Here is a 21,808-nt window from a genome sequence, read left to right as displayed (position 1 = left end):
GCTCTCCTTCATATACCCATCCCACATCTCAACAAATTTCATCGGATGCCACGGGGATAGGTTTTCCTGGCTGCCTGGCTTACTCTAGTTAGAGCCTGGAAACAATCATCAATACCCTGCCTCATGGGAACCATGATACATGAAAAATTGACTTCCATTCTCAATGATTGCCACACTAACTACCTTAAGGACTAATGGCACGGGTAGGGCACACGCTCGTTTTGCAAGCACTCCCTACCTGGAAATGCGAAATCACTTATACATACGTGATTTTGCGCACCCCTGTCACCCTGTAGCAGTATTTATACTATAGGGCAGTGGAAAAGCAGTTAATACATTTAAAATATAAAGAAAAGAAATAACTAGATCAAGATTTGATCTAGGTCAGTATTAGGCTTTTGGGGGGGGGGGGTTATCTACTAAAACAGGTACACTCAAAATCTGGTGCAGCTGTACATGGTAGCCAATCAGTTTCTAAACTTAAGTTATTCAGTCAAGTTTTGGCAATAAAAACGTAGAAGCTGATTGGTTTTTATGCGGACTTGCATTAGGTTTTGCACTCTTCCGCTTTAGTAAATAACCCCCATAGTGTTAGGGACAGGGTCAAAGGTCAAGGTAAGTATATTTTGTGTAGGATTTTTTAAATTAGTATCAGTGTCAGTGTGTTTTAGGTAGGATTAATAAAAAGGCAAAAATGTGTACTATTGTTTCTAAATCCCTACTACAGGTACAGATGACAATACACATATGTAGTATCGCCGCAATCATCAGGAGGATTTATTTTGGGTTGCTCTTTGGTGGTGAGTTATGGTAATAGCAAGAAAAATACAGCTATATTTTAAATAAATAAAAAACACACTTTTGTTACTATTTTTGGCCAGTTTTAATTTGATAAGAAAAAACAAAAGCAGGGGATATCATTTACTGGCTCAAGGGGCAGCTACTTTGGGCCCCACAACAATGGTTGGGACTCGGGCAGCTGCACCTTTTGCCCGGTGTTAGACAGCCCTGGCAGTGCATTAGCAGCCTATTCACAATGGTGTCTCCCCTGTCAAGGTACCCTCTATGTTGAGGGCATATGGCCTGGTATGGTTCAGGAGGGGCAGACTGCATACTGCATGCTTGTCCTCCCTTTCATAGACAGTCATGCTGCATACTTAGACTAAGAGGCTGGTATGGATTTTTATTGGGATCCTCACATTTTATTTTTTGTATGAGGTTTCCCTTAAAAATCAGGCCCAAAAGCTGTGGTATGGATTTCCTGAGGGACTTTACCCCATGCAAAAAAAGAGGTTAAAAATCCATAGCAGACACAAAAAGTTCTGGTAAAAAAAACCCACCACACACACACACACACACACACACACACACACACACACGAAGAACCTCACTATTTGTTTTTCCCCACTCCTTTTCTTACATACACTATATTGACAAAAGTATTGGGTCACCCCTCCAAATCATTGGATTCAGGTGTTCCAATCACCTCCATGGACACAGGTGTATAAAATCATCACCTAGGCATGCAGACTGCTTCTACAAACATTTGTGAAAGAATGGATTGCTCTCAGGAGCTCAGTGAATTCAAGCGTGGTACCGTGATAGGTTGCCACCTGTGCAATAAGTCCATCTGTGAAATTTCCTTGCTACTAAATATTCCACGGTCAACTGTTAGTGGTATTATAACAAAGTGGAAGCAACTGGGAACAACAGCAACTCAGCCAAGAAGTGGTAGGCCACGTAAAATAACAGAGTGGAGTCAGCGCGCATGCTGCAGCGCACAGTGGTTGCCAACTGTCTGCAGAGTCAATAGCTACAGACCTCCAAACTTTGTGTGGCCTTCAGATTAGCGCAACCGTGTGTAGAGAGCTTCATGGAATGGGTTTCTATGGCCAAGCAGCTGCATCCAAGCCTTACATCACCAAGTGCAATGCAAAGTGTCAGATGCAGTGGTGTAAAGCATGCCACCACTAGACTCTAGAACAGCGGAGACTTGTTCTCTGGAGTGACCAATCATGCTTCTCTGTCTGGCAATCTGATGGACGTGTCTGAGTCTGCCATTTGCCAGGAGAACAGTACTTGCCTGACTGCATTGTGCCATGTGTAAAGTTTGGTGGAGGGGTGATTATGGTGTGGGGTTGTTTTTCAGGGGTTGGGCTTGGCTCCTTAGTTCCAGTGAAGGGAACTCTTAAGGCATCAGCATACCAAAACATTTTGGACAATATCATGCTCCCAACTTTGTGGGAACAGTTTGGGGATGAGCCCTTCCTGTTCCAACATGACTGCACACCAGTGCACAAAGCAAGGTCCATAAAGACATGGGTGAGCAAGTTTTGGGAGGAACTTTACTTGCCTGCACCTCAACCCGATAGAACACCTTTGGGATGAATTAGAGCGGAGAGAGGGATCCAGAGCTTCTCGTCTGACATCAGTGCCTGACCTCACAAATGTACTTCTGCAAGAAGTGTCAAAATTCCCATAGAAATACTCCAAAACCTTGTGGACAGCCTTCCCAGAAGAGTTGAAAAGGGTGGGCCAGCTCAATACTGAACCCTACGAACTAAGATTGGGATGCCATTAATGTTCTTGTGTGTAAAGGCAGGCGTCCCAATACTTTTGGCAGTATAATGTTGTTGGGGATTCCTGGCCATGTAAGTAAATGGGGCTGGCAGCATCACTGGCCATTAGGGACTCAGTGGTACCTGCACCTGCTAGCATCCTTAACCACCATTAACAGTGTGCGGCTGTTATGTATAATAGCAAGATTACTTCAGCGATTACATATAAGTAAATGTTTGCGCTAATGCCCAAACCACCAAGAAATGCCTATACAGCCATCACTAGGGGGTATGTATTTAGGAAATGTCAACAAGGAGAATACATGAGATCAGAAGTTCTGATATTCAAAAAAACACGAGAGGTGAAAACAAGTATTTTATTTACAAAAAGGACATTGATTATAAAACAGTACTTTAACATGTTAAATGGCATTCAGTTTTGAATATATGTACTTTACAGAAGAAGTCTAACTTTGTTATTTTGATGCCTAGGTCCCCTAGGGTAGAAAATGCATATATCACTGTCTAATCTTCCAACATTCTGTACAAGCAGAGATCCAGTGGATGACAGCGCTGACCCCCACAATCCCACCACCCCCCAAATATTTCCACATTTCTAAATAACCTCTGCAACACAGAAAATGTGTCCTTTTTGAGTTCAGTTCAACTTTAAGGCAAACTGCAAAGCGTTCGTAGTAACCCAAAGAATCTAATCACATTTTAGTTTTCAATGCTTTGCACATTTGCACTAAATGAAAGCCTGGTAATGTTATATGTGCTTGAAGCCTAAACACCATAGCTTAGCAGCAGTCTCCATGAAAAATATATAAAAAAGTTTACTCCTATGCCAGCTCTGTGGTTTGGCTACACCCATCATGGCTCCATGTGTACTTTCTACCACTGAAGTACTGTCTCAGTTGTACATAATGCTGAAGAAGTGCGCTGATAGTCAGTGCAAGAGCAGCAGATTTGAAGACATACTTGTTGGCAAGAAGAGCCTGGTTGGCATCAGTTACTACACAATTCAAAGAGTAGTGGTTAATGATTCATACTCTGAATGGTCTAGGGTCATCAGTGGTGTACCCCAAGGTTCAATGTTGGGACCCTTACTTTTTAATATATTATAAACTATGTAGGGTCTTGGATTAAAAATACCATGTCAGTCTTTGCAGATGACACCAAGCTGTGCAGTGGAATAACGTCTTTATAGGATGTCACCAATTTACAAGCCAACCTCAATGCACTGTGTAATTGGGCAACTATGTGGCAAATGAGGTTTAATGTTGATAAATGTAAGGTTATGCACTTGGGGGCTAAGAATATGCATGCATCATACATACTAGGGGGGTACAACTGGGGGAATCAATGGTGGAGAAGGATCTGGGAGTTCTGGTAGATCACAAGCTTAATAATGGCATGCAATGCCAAGCTGCGGTTTCTAAAGCGAGCAAAATCCTCTTGTATTAAAAGAGGTATAGACTCCAGAGAGAGATATCATATAACCCCGGTACAAATTAGTAAGACCTCATCTGGAATATGCAGTTCAGGGGAACACAACAAGTCCTAAAAACACTTTTTACCTTAATGCATTCCCTGCATTAAAGTAAAAAGGTTTTAGCTTTAAAACCAAACACAGAAAGGTTTCTTCACAGTGAGAGCTGTGAAAAAGTGGAATAGACTCCCTCAGTGGGAATGCTTTAAAAAAGGACTGGAATATTTCCTAACATACACAGAATATAACTGGATACTAACATTTATAGGTAAAGTTGATCCAGGGAATATCTGATTGCCTCACGGGGGATCAGGAAGGAATTTATTTTCCCTACAGGAGCAAATTGGATTGTGCTTTGCTGTTTTTTTTGCCTTCCTCTGGATCAACTGTGGGTATAGGATTATAACTTTTTTTATGGTTGAACTGGATGGACTTTTGTCTTTTTTCAGGCAGACTAACTTTGTAACCACTTTAGGTTTGACTGTATAACAACCTATGCAAAAGGCCTGTCACAAGCTCTGCTGGATGCACAGATATATAGGAGGTATACCCTGGCCCCTTATGATGTCTGCTTTAGTTTCCCATAACAGGTTTATAGGTAAGTAAAGCAAATATGAGAACACCATGCTAACAACCTGGGATGCCAACAAAGATAGGTACAAGTGTTAACCATATAGTTTTTTTTACTAGGTTGTTGTTTACCCGACTAGACTCCTACTCCTCTTTTACGGTAGCCCTATTACATTGTAGTAACTGCAAATTTTCAGATACATTCCTGACAGGTCAGAAAATATATGTAAACAGCTGACCATCAGTGTATCAAAAGACCAGATCCTGTATGAATACTTATCACCCTTTAGCATAGTATATAATTATTCACCTACTGTACATGGTTCATTATTTCACATTGTTCAGTTTTACAGCATGTAATTACCAGTCTTGAGATTTCTTTGATTTCCATATAGTAACTACATTTATACGAATCAAAAACAGGTTCTCTTTCTGAAGTGATTAAACCCAGTCCACAATTGTTATTTCATTTTAATTGCGAGGAATTGCGCAGCTTTCATACTTCATTGGAGGGGTTGTGAAGCCAACAGCACCTGTGAGGTCCAGTTTTGCTCCAGGTGGAGCCTGAAAAGTGAAGTTTTGCAGCAGTGTGGTAAAGAAGAGGAACAGTTCCATTTTAGCCAAGTTTTCTCCAGCACAACTTCTCTTACCTCAAAAAAGAAATAAAGTGTAAAATAATAAAATGACCAAGGAAGAATATTGACTTTTACATTTGTAAGAGAACATGTAGGCAGGCGCAGTCTGCTTCCTCCACTGTAGGTGGTACTCGAATGGAGCGGTACTGCAGCTAGAGAGGAAGTCAGAAAAAACCTGGTTTCTCTATTGTTTCCTGGGCCCCTGGGGCAGCGTTCAGCTATGTTGCATCCAGGTGACCCCTGGCAGCCATCTTGGGTCAACACAATTTTATGTCCCTGCTCCCAGGTTTTAATGCAAGTGTACAATCCAAAAGCACACGTTCCTGCATTAAAATGGCTGTGTATAAGTGGGTGCTGCAATGATTGTAGGCTAGAACCAAAACAGAATTAGCAAGGGAGAATGTCACCAGCACACTGAGAATGACCAATATGGGTCCAAAAATTAATGAAAAATCAAACATTTTTAGCAAGGCAACATTTTGGAGTCTTGCAGGACCCCTTCATCCGGCATAGGCCTGATGAAGGGGTCCTGTGAGACTCTGAAACGTTGCCTTGCTGTAATTATGTGATCGTTCATTAAAACTTTTGGACCCATATTGGTGATCCTCGATGTGCTGGTGACATTCTCCCTTGCTCCCAGGTTTGGGCGCGCATTTGCAAAGTTGATAGTATAGGGAAAGAGCACCTGTCTGACAGCGTCAGGGAGAGGTTTCAGATGAGCAGGGACACGGCCCATGCCACTGGACTGGCCAGGCTGCATTCCACCCTCTGAGACAGATGCTGTCGGTGCATGTGAACCTGATGCATCTCCAACCTGCACATTGAGTGTTTCCTGGCTTGGTGTTCTCCCTCCTAGGCTGTTTGTAAAGTTGGGCCATTCCTTCAATACAAGCTCTTGTTATCTGCAACTAGACTAATTACTGACGCTGCACCTCCCCACAGACATCTTTCCATCTTTGTCTCTCTCAAGGTTCAATTGGGGACACAGTTTGGTTAGCAACATTTGCATGCACCTTTTGCATCTTTTTACCCTTTTAAAAGTAGGGTTCTATCAAAGTCATACACAAACTCCCTCATCGCACCTAATGGGTTCTTTTGCTCCCCCAGCTAATATTTACAGAGCTTTTTCTGTCGTAGGCTTGGTTCATACCTATGCAATTTGCATTTGAAAAAATGCAAAGCACATTGCAGAAACTGATCAACTTGCATTTTTTTCTTGTTGCTAGGCAGATTTGAAACACAAAACACATCAATGGAAATGCTACAGAAAAGCATGTAGTGCATTTTTGCTGCGTTTTTGAAGTCTATAGAATCAAAAATGCAATTTTGTGCGCTCAAGAAAGTCCCTGACCCTTTCCAAAAAAAAAAAATGCGGAGATGTGAACGTGTCCCATAGGAAATTATATTAAATGGACTGTAGTGCATTTCTGCAAAATGCAAAAATGCTTAGGTGTGAACCTAGGGTTACAGAGCATTTTTGGCTTGTACATTATCCATCTCAGTGTTGAGCCCTGCCCTCAGTTTGCTACATATAGTATATGGCTTTGCTGTACTAAGCCAAGGTTTTGCCCTAAACCTAGCAGCTGACTACTTCTGTCTGTTGCTTGAAGAATATTCCAACATTAGAGTAGGAGGATCAATCACTGGATTATGAATATTTATTGCACCCTAGACAATCCCTGGGAGGCTGAACGAGAAGATGTGGCTGGGCAGGAGATAAACAATTGGGAGGATCTGATCAGAGCTTTCTCTCTTGGAGCTTTCCCCTGGGAGGGAGCTTGTCTATGTTCCAGAGAAGCCACCTCTACTAGGCCTCAGCAGGTGCTATGGGCTTACAGCCTGAAGGAAACTTACTTGTAGAAGCTTGGCATGTGGGAAATATCGCCTGTAAGTAAAGATCAACTTCTGAGATGCAAGAAGTTGCTGCTCAAGGACTATGACTGCTCTCATAGGGTCATAGATTTATTGGTTAAAAATATATGTTTGTGTGACTTGCGAGCCAAACTCAATTTCAAATGGATCGCCAACATTAAAAAACACATAACTTCAACTGTGCACATAAAATATACCCCCTGATGAAGCCACGTGACCTATGGCGTAACACGTAGGGGTGGGGCTACGACATCACGCGGAAGGAAATAGAGTAAACGGCAGACGGCAAGTACATGCCTCGGCGGCTGGCAAAGGCTTTCATATCACTTGAGCGCATTTTAGATGTTTTAAATGTGAGTGTATTACCTGGCTAGTGGGAATAAATCATTTAAAGGATAAAGCACTATGTCTCCACTCTTTTTACATGCGGAGGAACGTATAAAGAGGATCAATAGGTGGTATATTACAGCTGAAGGAGGGATTAATTCCTGCAGGGATAAGCAACCCACACAGGATATCTGTATTAATCCAAAAGGAAGGACCTTACAACTTATCCATATACTGTAGGAGGTAATTCTGGCAGGTTTCAAGGAAGGGGAACCACAAGTGTGTATAGCCTAATTGTAGGCATTAAAGGAGGTGAGCATACATCTTTACAAATTGGAGGATTCACTGAAAGTCACAAATTGAAGATTGATAATCACTGTCACAAATATTGGACTATATTTGATTGATGGGACTATTATATATATTAAATTGGTTTGATGGTAGAATATATTTTTTATATAACCTGGTCACTTATGACTATTGATCCCTTATTATAAATTTAAGGGGTGTCACATTATAGGAAGGATATAATATTTTGATATTGTGTTAAGGAGCACAACATTTAAAAAGGTATATCGATTTATTGGTTGTCCCCTCTTCTTCAGCATTAATTTTGAGGCTGCTATTAAAAAGGGCCTACCACTGCTGAGAAAAGATACTCAGGAAACTGTCTTTAGATTTGTGTGCCTTGGGTATCCTGCACCCTTAACCCTCCTCCATGCATTTTGACTGAGATTCAGTAAAAATGCACAAATCCGGAATATTGCTGCACTCTATATATGAGGTTTGAGTGAGCGCTAAATTTAGCGTGAAACAAGTCACCTTTTTATTGTTCCCGTCATACCTGTGATGTAATTTTAATGTTTCAATAAGGATACAAAGGAGTGCAGCAACATTCTGGATTTTTGCATGTTACTGAATCTCAGACGAGATGTGAGAACCGTTAACTCATCTGGAGTGGCATCATTTTGGCACTTTGACTGAACTAAATCTTAAAAAGACCACTAGGCTGAAGCCAGAATTTGTCAGTTTTGGGACTGGAAACAGGGGGGCAGCCTCTGAACAGGCATGGGGGACCAAGTGTATTTCCAGCAGCCTCTCTGGGGGTCAACGCTACATCAGAAAACCGGCAAGAAGGAAATGACTAAATGTGGCCCCATTTGTAATTTTTGCATTGCTGCCCTCTGCTTACTTGGTCTGTTCCTGTTTTGGTCACATCCATACAAACACCCTTGATACATTTGTGGCAATATAGACCCCCCCCCCCCCTTTGCTTTACTCACCTGCAGAAAATGGTATAAAAGCTTCAATATTAACAAGGTTTCCCTCTGAATCCAGAAAATGCTGAGGATAAAACTCTTCTGGCTTCTCAAAGTGCTCTTTGTCTTGTAGGACAGAATACAGTAATGTAATCACTTGGGTTCCCTGCAAAGAATATAGGAGAGAGACCTTTGAATGGGTACAGTCAAGTCAAAACTAAAGATTAGGAACTGAAACGATTTCAGAAAGCACAGATTACCAACTCATTCAATATTTTTAGATTGCTTTAGTGGGGAGTGGGGGAAATGCAATCCTAGTTTCTCTAAAAGTCACAAGTCTGCAACAAAACATTTAAAATCAGATCTCTGTACTGCAGAAAGGGACGACAAGTTTTAAAAGCCACAGACAAGGCTGGAGTGAGGGATTCAGTCTAAACATACATTTAAACACCTAAAACGGCCTGGAAAGTCAGACTTTTGAATACAACCCAATCATAAATATTTGTAAAATAGTCTAGCAGCAATACAAATTGTAAAGTTTGGCTTTACTTTATCCAAAGCTAACCTTTTTTATACAAATAAAGCACTTACCACTAGGCAAATTTCATAACTTGTGCATTAATGGAGATATTATAAGTATGAGACCAAACATGCCAGTGCTATAATGTGAAGCAGCCAAACTGATCACATTACATTTCCCAAGGAGAATAGACATAAGATCCCAGTGGCGTACTATGCGGGGCGTGGGGGTTGGGGGTCTTCACCGGGTGCCGGCACACTGGAGATGTTGACTTTTTATTTTTGCATGGTACTTCAGTGCCTAAAATATTAGCACTACAGTGATTCATTTCTCTTTTTGACCGCTACAATTCAGAGCAGAGGGAAGCTCCTCCTGTGCAGGATCTCTGTTTCCAGACACACCCACCATAGACTACTAGCTGTCTCTTACATACACAATTTCAGTTGTATTAAAGAATCTATAATAAAACACCGCTCACTGCTACCAGCATCAACAGTAAAATGCTTGAAGGTTTTAGTCTAAGTGATACAGCGAGGAGGGAAATTAACCAGCACACGGTAACAGAAACCCAAAAATGTGAATCTCAGTGAACACTGGATTGCAGATAACTGGAAAATGAAGGTGGTGGACCCTTTGTGTTGCTAGTTGAATATAGGCCCTAAAGAGGGCCGAGTCACGGGGTCAAAGGAAAAGCTGGTTGTTCACTACAGCAATCTGCAAGGAATGATGGTCTGTGCTATAAATGGTCCCCAGTTGTATCCCTCAGTTACATTTGAAGTGGTAGAAGCTGAAAGCCAGCAGAAATGAAGTGCAGTACAAAAATGGACAGGCAAGATTGTGGTCAAACAAGTAAAAAGGTCAAGGCAAGTGGAAAACAAGGACTGTCGAGAAATTGGCAGAGGCTGTAAATGGGCATCAGAACTGCAAAAGATCACAGTGGGTACAGGAGCTTGGGAACAGATACTGAGGGAGGTATTTGCTTAAGCAACTCATTAATGCAAATAGACATACATACATCTTTCCCAGACAAGACCTCAGAGGAAGTGTAAATAGCACTTATCACTAAGAACCCACAGGGTAATTGCGAGAACATCTAAACATGTGGATTGGGAAAATCTAGAGCTTGTTTCTAGGGAGTGGTAGAATCAATTAGATATCAAGCATGGGACCAGGAGCAAAACAATAGACTGATCCTGAACAATGCCTGCATCTACAGAGGTGAGGACTATCCAATTCCATATTATGGAGATCTGACCTTACTTAATTTTATGACAGGGAGTAATGGGAAAGCTCTCCATTGGGGACAAAAAAACAAAAAACAAAAAAAAAAACCTCCCACCTCTCAGTAAAAGAGGAGGGTGATTATAACTACTGTCTGGTTATTTTTACAAATCACTACATTCCTGTGCTGGGGTCTACTGCTGATTTATTTAATTTTCCTGCTTATAAAAAGGGACAGTAAGTGAGGGTAAACCTGCAAAACATTGTCACAAAAGAGTAATCACATTTTACTATACAAAACTTAAGTGAACGCCACTTTACTTTTAAGGCCAAATTTTTTTATTTATTTATTTTTTTAAGTTCTGTCATGACCTTTCAGTTAACTCTCAAAATAAAGTGGGTGGATAACAGGGGCACAGGCCCTGACAGATATTCTAGTTCCTCTACACTCTATTCAAAACTGAAAATGTTTTGCCTTTAGTTCAATGAGTTTGGGTCACTTTGATCTAGGAACCACCTTTTTTTTTCCCAAAAGGGACAACATTTGACTTCTGTAGTTTGAGTTTTTCAGGTTGGTTGCTTTTCTTTTTTTATATAATAGATGAAGAATAAAAATGTAATACTTACTTTGGGTATGAAGAATCCTTTGAAATTCACATCCTCAGTAGTGGCATGTGGAACACTTGTTGGCACAATATTACCAAATCTTTGGATTTCATGGATAACGGCATCAGTATATGGCATTTCTTTTCGGTGTATCAGTTGAGGCTCTCCAGAACCGATGACTTTTTCAATTTCCTTCTGAACATTTTCTGGTGTTGAAAGAAAGGCATCCTGGCTTATATAAGGGGTTTTATATTTTCTCTGAAGATAAATTAAGTAATTTCTAAGTTTGTTAGTTCAACGAGGGCAGTTTTAGCAACGTTTTAGTAGACCGATAATTATTCACCATAAGGGGGTTCCTCTGTTTCCTGTATTTGTAACCTGCCCAGATAAAAACAATGAAAGCTTGTCCTCCCAATTTGAAGTGTTGTCTTTAGTAATGTTCCATTTTATTGATCATATGGCATACCTCATGGACAAACTTTAATCCAATCATATGGTCTAAGCAGTTATTGAGTTGTCATGTAAATTGGAAGATTGGGGTAAATGGATAATACCATAGTGATGGTAAAAGAAAACAGCACACAAAATAAATCACCTACTTTGTATTTCTGGGTATTTCATCATCAGCAGGATGCCCCATCGGAGAGTGGTGGAGGTTGTCTCCATTCCAGCAGCAAACAAGTCCATCACCAGAACAGTTAGATTTGTGTCATTGAAATATAACTCTGGATTTGGTTTTTCCTGAAATTCATACAATTTAGAGAATGTCATATTTGCTTTAGCTCTTACATGCAAGGCTAGATTTCTATCACTAGGGCCTACAGACTTTCAGTCTTTGGAGTTCAAAGTTTCCTCCCTCATCCCTGTACAAGGATCACCTCTTAAACATTTCCTAGTTTGCTGGTCCCAATATGAATTAGAATATTATACCAATGTGCATATAAGGTTATAATAGAGGATTATTTTTATTGTTAAGAAAAAAAATGTGACCAATAACTACCTTCTTTGTTAAAAAGTGCCTGAATTGTGGAAGCTATGCCCTAAAAAGGCAGTTGAGGGAAAAAGGCTAGTCATAAGTATTGCTTGTGGTCAATATGTAGCTCATTGTTTCCCCATTACTAACTTGCCATGCTTTGTTCTGCGCTATGTCTGTGTGCCAGCAGCCATCTTGGTGGAAACATGGCTTTGCTTCCTCAAGTCAGATCTGCCCTGATTATTGATGGGGGAAAATACAAGATGCAGCAGGAGAGGTGTAGGAAGCACAGATGCACAGAATAGATGAAGCAGAAGCAGAGAGCTTGTTTGCAGCTTTTACAGCAAGAAGAACATTGAACAGCACTGTAGTGACATCTCCTATTCTCACTCAATATCTTCTAAAACTAGCAGTGCCTTAGAAGATCACACTGAGTAATCAATACAATAGCAAATCACAAAAACATCATTTGGAGTTAAGATCCACTTTAAGGGTGACAGGCTCTCTTTATAGATTTAACCTTGTGAGGCACTGGCTGGCAGGGTTGTGGATAATGTAAACGTGTCATCCTGCAGCTAATACACACAAAAGGGCTGAGATGCTCATAATATCATTGACCTAATACAGGCACTAGTAGGTCAATGTCAATGACCAAATATGACCATGTGACCATATCAGGCCAATTATGTTACGAGCATCCTGCCCCCTTGTATACATGCAGCTGTGGGGTAGGTAATCTCCTGCTCGCAGCTCAATAGCCCAGCAATGACAGGTTCACGGTGAGCCCAGTTAAAACGGAAACCAAACTAATACCTAGTCAGTAACTGGCATACGTTTTGTAAATGGCTCGGAAGAACAGATGTTTTGCATTTGTTTTATGCTATGGACTTTCTACACTAACTATACTGAATTTTACAAATCAAAGACCAAATCCAAAGACCCTTTTCCCCTGCAAGGCTAGCATAATCATAGGCCCAGCTTTGTGGATAAAATACATCACAGGAGGAGGTTCCAGGTGGGGACTCTCCATGTTGTTTGGACGAATAAAGTTGGAGAGCAGCCATTTTTTCCTTTTGTTCAGTCTGTGGGCCATTGGATTAGCCTCTGCTGGATGAGGCTATTGGATGAGCACTGCCGTTCTTTCACAAGGGTGACCCGATTCCGATTTTGAGAACCACAAATTCTACACTTCTGCATTGCTACATTGTTTACTGTGTATTTGAATAAAGGTGCTGGAACAACCTGCTTGGACTGTTCCTGTCTCATGCATGTTTTACCACTGTCACCACCAATTTGAGTCTGTCCTCCTAACAGCTTTAATGAAAATGAGCAGGGAAAACAAGTAGGTTCTGTATAAAATGACATATACCTCCTTTTGTTTGACAAGGAAAACATCAATAAAATTCCTCTGATCATTGACATCAAGATTATTCCTCTGATGGGTGAAGGTTTCTCTTATAAAAGTGTGCATTTCCTCCCTGTATGAAATGACATCTCTGTGATTCCCAGGCAGCCATCGGACCAGAGATGGAAATGCATTGTACAACTAAAAGAAGAAACATACAGTTAGTTTCCTGATAAGGTTAGGTAACCATATTCCATGTGAAGAGACCAAGCAAAAAGAACATGTTTACAAAGGACATCTAATTAGTAAGCACCTGAATTTCAGCTGGTATCAGTCCTTTGCAGTCCATGTACAACAGTAAAGAAGAAACAGTACAAGGAGTCAATAACTTCATGTGCTCACAAGTAGTATGACGATAGAATTACATAATAGTGAGATGAGCTTATGACTTTGCTGCTTCTCCTTTCACTGTCCAGTCACAAGCTGGGTGGGTTTAGGACAGTGTTTCTCAACTCCAGTCCTCATGGACCCCCAACAGGTCATGTTTTCAGGATTTCCATTATTTTGCACAGGTGATTTGATCAGTTTCACTGCCTTAGTAATTACCACAGCTGTTTCATCTGAGGGAAATCCTGAAAACATGACCTGTTGGGGGTCCATGAGGACTGGAGTTGAGAAACACTGGTTTAGGACAACGTAGACTCAAAAGAAGTGGGTCAAATGAATGTGATCAAACGGAGGACACCTAGTGGCAGAAAAAAGAACTGCCATGGAAATCTCTAGATTGAAGCTGAATGTTGCAGTGAAAGTTGGTTATTTTATCTTATAACCACTTCCAGGCCACCCTATAGCAGTTTTACTGCTACAGGGTGGTCTTTCTGCACAAAATCAAATATATATACACGTTGCTTTGCATTGCTGGGTAGCGGGTGCACGTGTGTGCGTCACCCTACCTGCACTGTCATTGGGTCCTGTGTCAATCACCGGGTCCTGGTCTGCGATTCATGGTCAAGACTTAGCGATTTGCGTAGCAGCTGACTGGAGAGGGATCTGCGAGTGTAAAAACACAGATTTCCCTCCTGTCAGCGGGAACATGCTGGTTGTTATCTCCCTGCAAAACAGGGAGATAAAAAACAGCATGTCTCTTAGTAAAGCACAATAAAGTACACAGTCTAAACACTCCCTAACACACTGTAAACCATTTGATCACTCCAGATGTTAATCCCTTAATACCCCTTGTCATTAGTACAGTGTCAGTGCTTTTTATTAGCACTGATCACTGTATTAGTGTCACTGGAGAGGTCAGTGGCAGTTCTCACCCAGTGTCAGAATGCCCACCGTACTTTTGCAGTTCTGCTATAAGTCACTGATTGTGGCCATTACTAGTTTAAAAAATAAATACAAATTGCAGTATATAAACACACACTGGCATTTGTAGATGCTGTAACTGTCACACAAACCAATTATACACTTATTTGGATTTTTTTTTTGCCAAAGACATGAAGCAAAATACATTTTAGACTAAATTTATGATGACTTTTTTTAATTGGATAGATTTTATAGCAAAAAGTAAAAAATATTGTTTTTTTTAAATTTTCAGTCTATTTAAATTTATAGCACGAAAAATATATAATGGTAGAATCATGACAGATTTCCTAACTCCATAGATTAATTGTTCCAGTCGAATGTCATTGCACAATGGTTCCATAAATATGTAAGTGTCTCTGATCACATGGCCAGATCATGTTGAACAGCCACACTTCCTTTGCTCTATATGCTGAGAGTTATACGCAGTAGGGATGAGTGAAGGCATCCTTGTGGGAGGTTTGGGGAACCCAGTAGGAAGTTTGTGAAGCTTGGTCTTAGAAGCACATCTTACTAATGTTTATAGAAGACAAAACTGCCATTTTTCATGCTAATACACCATCTGTTGTGGAAGAAGGGGCATAGGGAGCTGGGCACTGCCCTGGGAGACAAGTGGCGATGCAACACATTAAAAAGTTACCATTTAGCAGGGAGAGAGTCTTTTAATTATGTTTCAAGGGCAATACTGAAAACAAAAAATTCTTTTAAATAACATGCTGGGGGATATTGTAATTCTGCACATAAAGTTATCCAACAATATGCTGTAGTTCTTTAAATGTAACATGGGAAAAACAGCAGAGGAGGGCAGAAAAGGGAGGGCAGCAAACATGGGACTCCTCTTCCTGTGTCATGGAAGTCCCCATGCCTGTCAACCCTACATTGCAATAGGGGCAGAAAAGCCTCTTCTCCCTTTTAAGATACCTTATCCCATTGTTGAAGGCCTATTTCTCTTTGTCACCCAAACAGGTTTGTGAAGGGACCCCCAAAAACAGGGTTTGTGCAGGGATTTATAGGAATTTTGAAGCCCTTTTAGAACAAGAGGGCCACCAAATATCTGAACCACCAACAAAAAATGGCCTGGGGATCCCACTTAAATAATGCAAATATAATGAGGGGCCACCAACATAGTCTGGTGGGGTGTTGCGAGGAGGAGGAGGAGGAGGAGAAGAAGAAGGTTACACACCCATAAGGCTATTTCCTCATACAAAATATTTATTCACAAAAAATAAACAGAATGCAATGCATCATGTGTGACCAAAAAAAACCCACCCCACTGTCCCCTAGGACCCCCCCCAAGCATGATCAATCCCACCCCAACCTGAGACCCCTCCACCAGATATTGCCCCTTCTAGGAAAAAAAAAAAAAAAAGAGTACAGAATTGCATTATTAGTAGTATTTATTTATTCCTAAAATAAGCGACAACATAAAAGACAACACAGTAACACCATGAAAAAGTCCATTCACCCCTTGCTGTAGGGTTCCCTCTGGCCCTGTAAGGCTCCATTCAAACTTGTGCAACATGGACATCAAAGTCACATGACAAGTTGCAGCCCATTCTTTTCAATGGCACCTGTTCAAATCAATGAGAGTTAAAGTTGCACCGATTTTAAAAGGTGCTGCACTACTTTTAAAACTTTGGAGATGCAACTTTGGAGATGCGCTAATGTGAATCTAAGAGTATTTTAATGTCTGAGGTCACTGTCATTGGCTGTCACAGTGATCATATGATTGGGAGCCTGTTTTACCAGCTCCTGATAGTTGCTATGTGACCAGGAGCTGTCAGTGATAGTGTATTCACACTGTTGCAATTGCTCCCTGCCCAAACCAGGTGCACATACAGTATGTGTGACAACACAAAATAAAGCTCACCTCTGTATTGCCATATACACTGCTCAAAAAAATTAAACAAACAATTAAAAAAAAACACATCAGATCTCAAGGGGGAAAAAATCTTATGCTGGATATCTATACTGATGTGGACTGGGTAATGTGTTAGGAACATAAGGATGCCCAATCGTTTGAATTCCGTACTCTGTGAGAAAATGATGCAGCAGGCGAGTCCATTTTACTGAAATTTCATTGCAACTCAAAATGGTCCTCAGTTTGTTTGGCCCCCACGTGCTTGTATGCATGCCTGACAATGTCGGGGCATGCTCCTAATGAAACGATGGATGGTGTCCTGGGGATATTTCCTCCCAAATCTGAACCAGGGCATCACTGTGCTCCTGGACAGTCTGAGGTGCAACCTGGCAGCATTGGATGGACTGAAACATGATATCCCAGAGGTGTTCTATTGGATTTAGGTCAGGCGAGTGTGGAATCCATTCAATGGTATCAATTCCTTCATCCTCCAGGAACTGCCTGCATGAGGCCGGGCATTGTCAAGCACCAGGAGGAACCCAGGACCCACTGCAATAGGCTTTCATCCTGATATCTAATGGCAGTCAGGGTTCCATTGTCTAGCCTGTAGAGGTCTGCGCATCCCTCCATGGATATGCCTCCCCAGACCATCACTGACCCACCAAAATGGTCATGCTGAACGATGTAAAGGCAGCATAACGTTCTCCACGGCTTCTCCAGACCCTTTCACGTCTGTCACATATGCTCAGGGTGAACCTGCTCTCATCTGTGAAAAGCACAGAGCACCATCGGAGGACCAGTCAATTCTGGTGTTCAATGGCAAATGACAATCAAGCTCTAAAGGTGTCAGAAAGTGAGCACAAGGCCCACTAGAGGACGTTGGGCCCTCAGGCCACCCTCGTGAAGTCTGCTTCTGATTGTTTGGTCAGAGACATTTAACCAGTGGACTGCTGGAGGTACTTTTGTAGGGCTCTAGCAGGGTTCATCCTGTTCCTCCTTGCACAAAGGAGTAGATACCAGTCCTGGTGATGGGTTAAGGACATTCTACGGCCCTGTCCAGCTCTCCTAGAGTAACTGCCTGTCTCCTGGAATCTCCTCCATGCTCTTGAGACTGCTACATAGGAGACACAGCAAACCTTCTGCCAATAGCACGTATTGATGTGCCATCCTGGAGGAGTTGGACTGCCTGTGCAACCTCTGTAGGGTCCAGGTATCGCCTCATGCTACCAGTAGGAACCTTGACCCTAGCCAAATGCAAAACTAGTGAAAAACAGAAAAGACGAGTAAGAGTAAAAAAAAAAAAAAAAAAATGTCAGTGACCTCCATCTGCAAAACCATTCCTGTTTTGGGGGTCTGCTCATTGTTGCCCATCTAGTGCACCTGTTAATTTCTTTAACACCAAAGCAGCTGAAACTGATTAACAACCCCCTCTGCTACTTAACTGACCAGATCAATATCCCAGGAGTTTAACATTGACTTGATGCTATACTCTGCTCAAAAAATTAAAGGAACACGGTTTTATCAGTGCTCAAAAATTAAAGGAACACTGTTTTATCAGTGTATATGGGTACTGCCTGTCTTATAGGCCTTGGGTCACCTTACAGGGTAAGGTGAGCCAACAGCATGTTTAAAGTATTGCAGTAAAAACCTTACCAAAGCCATTGGGGAGCCGGAAATTCTTGCCACATCATTGATGATTGTTAAAAGCCTTGAAAGTTTTGGATCATCATAGTCAAAACGATAACCAAGCAATATGGACACAATGATATTGGCCACAGCACTATTCATTATCATGGTGTTTTCAAATGGTTTTCCTGGAATATAAGCAAAAGATATTACTAAGAAGTTTAGAAATAATAAACATAATTCTAAGCAACAAGGGCCAAAGAAATTAAGGTAAAAAGGGCACAAGGAGAGGAAGGGGTTCGCTTTGTTTATCAAATGCAAAATATGTCTCCTAGCACAGATTGGACCCTGCTGTGTGCAGCAGACTTCTGCCTGCCAAGCAGAGTTCTGAAGAAGAGTCAAAAGGTGATAAATAGGCATGTTCAGGTTGGAAATTCGGACAAATTTTTGTTATTCGGAGGTTTTTGAATTACAACAGTAACAAATTTAAACGAATCCAAAATAATGAAACAAAATTTCATCAGGAATTAAAAAATAAATTTGAACTATAAACATATTGCTGATTTCCTTCAAAAACTGTATTAGTGTTAGATTATAGCGGTCTTCCGAAATTCAAATTTCAAAAAGAATATAATAAAATATAATAGAAAATAGCTTAAAAACAGAGCAAACAGGAAAAAAAAAAATAGAAAATAAAGAACTAGAATAGAAAAAAACCCCCAAAAAAGAATAAAATAGAAAATAAAGGAATAGAAAAGAACAGATTAGAAAATATAAAAATAGAATAGAAAAAATCAGAACAGATTAGAATAAAAATATAGCCATCTTTCAAAATTCAAAAAGAAAAAAAGAATAGGATACAATAGAAGTAAAACAGAACAGAAAATAAAAAAATAGAATAGAAAGAATACAGCCATCTTCTGAAATTCCTATTTTGAAAAGAGTAGACTAAAACAGACTAGCATAAAAACAGAAAATAGAATAGGAAAGAAAAACAGAAAATAAAAAAAATAAAAAAATAGGATTATAATAGAATACAATAAAATAGAAAGAATATAGCCATCTTCTGAAATTTAAAATTTCAAAAATTAAAAAGAATGAGACTAGAACAGAATAGAATTTAAAAGAATAGGAAAAAATAGAACAGATTAGAATAGAATAAAATAGAAAGAACATAGCCGTCTTCCGAAATTCAAATTTCGAAAATAAAATAAAACAGAATATAAAATAAATATATATAAAAAATAAAAGGCATAGAATAGAAAATAAAATAGAAAAAAAAAAAAAAAAAAAAAAGAACAGAAAGAATATACCAGTCTTCCGAAATTCGAATTTCAAATAGAATGAAACCAGCTATTCACAATGAATTCACATTAATTCGATATTTTCGATTCAAATTAGATTCAAATAGTTTGAATCCATTGGAAAACGAGTAAACGGAACTAAGCAAACACATTTAGTTACAAATGCAACAATATGAAATTAGTAACATAAACCGAAACAAAACCAAAAACAAATTTTGTATATGTCTAGTGATAAATGAGACTAACAGTTCAGGAGTTTCATTGGGTTGGACAACAGTCACTTATTCCTTGAGACTGCTTGTGCTTTCAACATGTACACCCTTCTTCTAGGAAGAGGCTGCTTCGGCACAGGCGGGGTACCATGGGAATGTAGGGTTCCCTCTAGATATTTATGTTACAGTCAAGAAAGAACAATCTCTAAATGAGACAATCTCATGTATAGATGATCTAGCCCGCTCTGCTGATAGGTAGCAAAACAATTATAAGGCATCTCGCAAATGGGTGCCTAAGCTCATGCAAAGTACATTTTGGTGCATTTCCCATGCCTGGAAATCCCAAAGTGCAGACAGCTTCCCATGCACATAAATGCTCATGTACATTAAAGGAAATAAGTATTTGATCATTTTTTTGTGAGTGGGCAAACATTCAAAATCAGCAGGGGATCAGTCTAAAAATTGAATGTTAGGTGTATTGTAACACTAAGACAGACAAGCATTTCTTTTGAATTTTTTTGTTGCTATTCTAACAAATGATGCACTGATTTGCATGTTCATGAGGGAAATAAGTATTTGATCCCCTATCATTCAGCAGGATTTCTGGCTACCAGGTGTCTTTCATACAGGTAACAATCTGAGATTAGAAGCAGTCAAGGGAGTGCTGCTAATCTCATTTTGTTACCTGTATAAAAGACACCTGTCCACAGGAGCAATCAGATTCCAAACTCTCCACCATGGCAAAGACCAAAGAGCTGTCCAAGGATGTCAGGGGCAAGACTGTAGACCTACACAAGGCTAAACTGGGCTACTAAACTATCGCCAATCAGCTTGGTTTGAAGGTGACAACAGTTGCTGCAATCATTCGCAAATGGAAGAAACACAAAACAACTGTCAGTCTCCCCAGGTCTGGTGCACCATGCAAGATCTCACCTCGTGGAGTGTCTCAAGAAAGCACATGTCCAGGCCCGTCTGAAGTTTGCCATTGAACACTTGAATGATGCAGAGGAGGACTGGTTGAAAGTGTTGTGGTCAGATGAGACAAAAGTCGAGCTCTTTGGCATCAACTCAACTTGCCGTGTTTGGAGGAGCAGGAATGCTGCCTATGACCACAAGAACACCATCCCAACTGTCAAACATGGTGGTGGAAACATTCTGCTTTGGGGGTGTTTTTCTGCTAAGGGGACAGGACAACTGCACCGCATCAAAAGGGACGATGGACGGGGCAATGTACAGTCAAATCTTGGGTGAGAACCCTCTTCCCCCAGCCAGGGCACTGAAAATGGGCCGTGGATGGGTGTTCCAGCATGACAATGACCCAAAACACACAGCCAAGGCAACAAAGGAGTGGCTCAAAAAGAAGCACATTAAGGTCCTGGAGTGGCCTAGCCAGTCTCCAGACCTTAATCCAATTGAAAATCTGTGGAGGGAGCTGAAAGTTCGAGTTGCCAAACATCAGCCACCAAACCTTAATGACTTGGAGAGGATCAGCCAAGAGGAGTGGGCCAAAATCCCTTCTGAGATGACCTGGTGGCCAACTACAGGAAACGTCTGACCTTTGTGATTGCCAACAAGGGATTTGCCACCAAGTACTAAGTCATGTTTTGTGAAGGGGATCAAATACTTATTTCCCTCATGAACATGCAAATCAGAGCATCATTTGTTAGACAGGCATTTCTTTTGAATTTCTTGTTGCTATTCTGTCTGTGTCACAATATACCTACCATTCAATTTTTAGACTGATCATTTCTTTGTGAGTGGGCAAACATTCAAAATCAGCAGGGGATCAAATACTTATTTCCTTCACTGTAAGCACTTACATTGAGTATGACTTATGCAAAAAGTGTATTTTTTTTTTTACATAGGCCTGTATGCTATACGAGTTTTCCCAGGAGCACTGTCACACACTTCATGTCTAAGTGGCATTTGGGCTTTCCAAGCAGGGGAAATACATTGGAATTTACATTGTATAGACTTCTAAGTCCTAATTCAAATTTACAGCAGTTTTCATATGGAATTCAAGTTATTCAATCATCAAAGAGTCTGATTGCAGCCTCTGACT

The 21,808-nt window shown here is 40.5% G+C and overlaps 1 protein-coding gene across 1 annotated transcript in view; it reads right to left on the bottom strand.

The window, feature by feature from the left end:
* Positions 1-2,921: 2,921 nt before the first annotated feature.
* LOC149455658 (cytochrome P450 2K1-like) overlaps positions 2,922-21,808 on the bottom strand; it is a 51,187-nt gene continuing 32,300 nt past the window's right edge. Inside the window, exons 5-10 of the mRNA XM_089686054.1 lie at positions 18,258-18,418; positions 13,403-13,579; positions 11,660-11,801; positions 11,082-11,266; positions 8,738-8,879; positions 2,922-5,270 (exon numbers count right to left, since the gene is read on the bottom strand). Coding sequence (XP_089542180.1) covers positions 5,092-5,270; positions 8,738-8,879; positions 11,082-11,266; positions 11,660-11,801; positions 13,403-13,579; positions 18,258-18,418 — 986 coding nt within the window. The 3' untranslated portion in view covers positions 2,922-5,091. The remainder of the gene's footprint in view (positions 5,271-8,737; positions 8,880-11,081; positions 11,267-11,659; positions 11,802-13,402; positions 13,580-18,257; positions 18,419-21,808) is intronic.

Source organism: Staurois parvus, unplaced genomic scaffold (genome assembly GCF_062004578.1).
Source record: "Staurois parvus isolate SC_StPar_1 unplaced genomic scaffold, SC_StPar_1.0 ptg000390l, whole genome shotgun sequence".
NCBI lineage: Eukaryota > Metazoa > Chordata > Amphibia > Anura > Ranidae > Staurois > Staurois parvus.
This window is presented reverse-complemented; position numbering and strand designations above follow the sequence as displayed.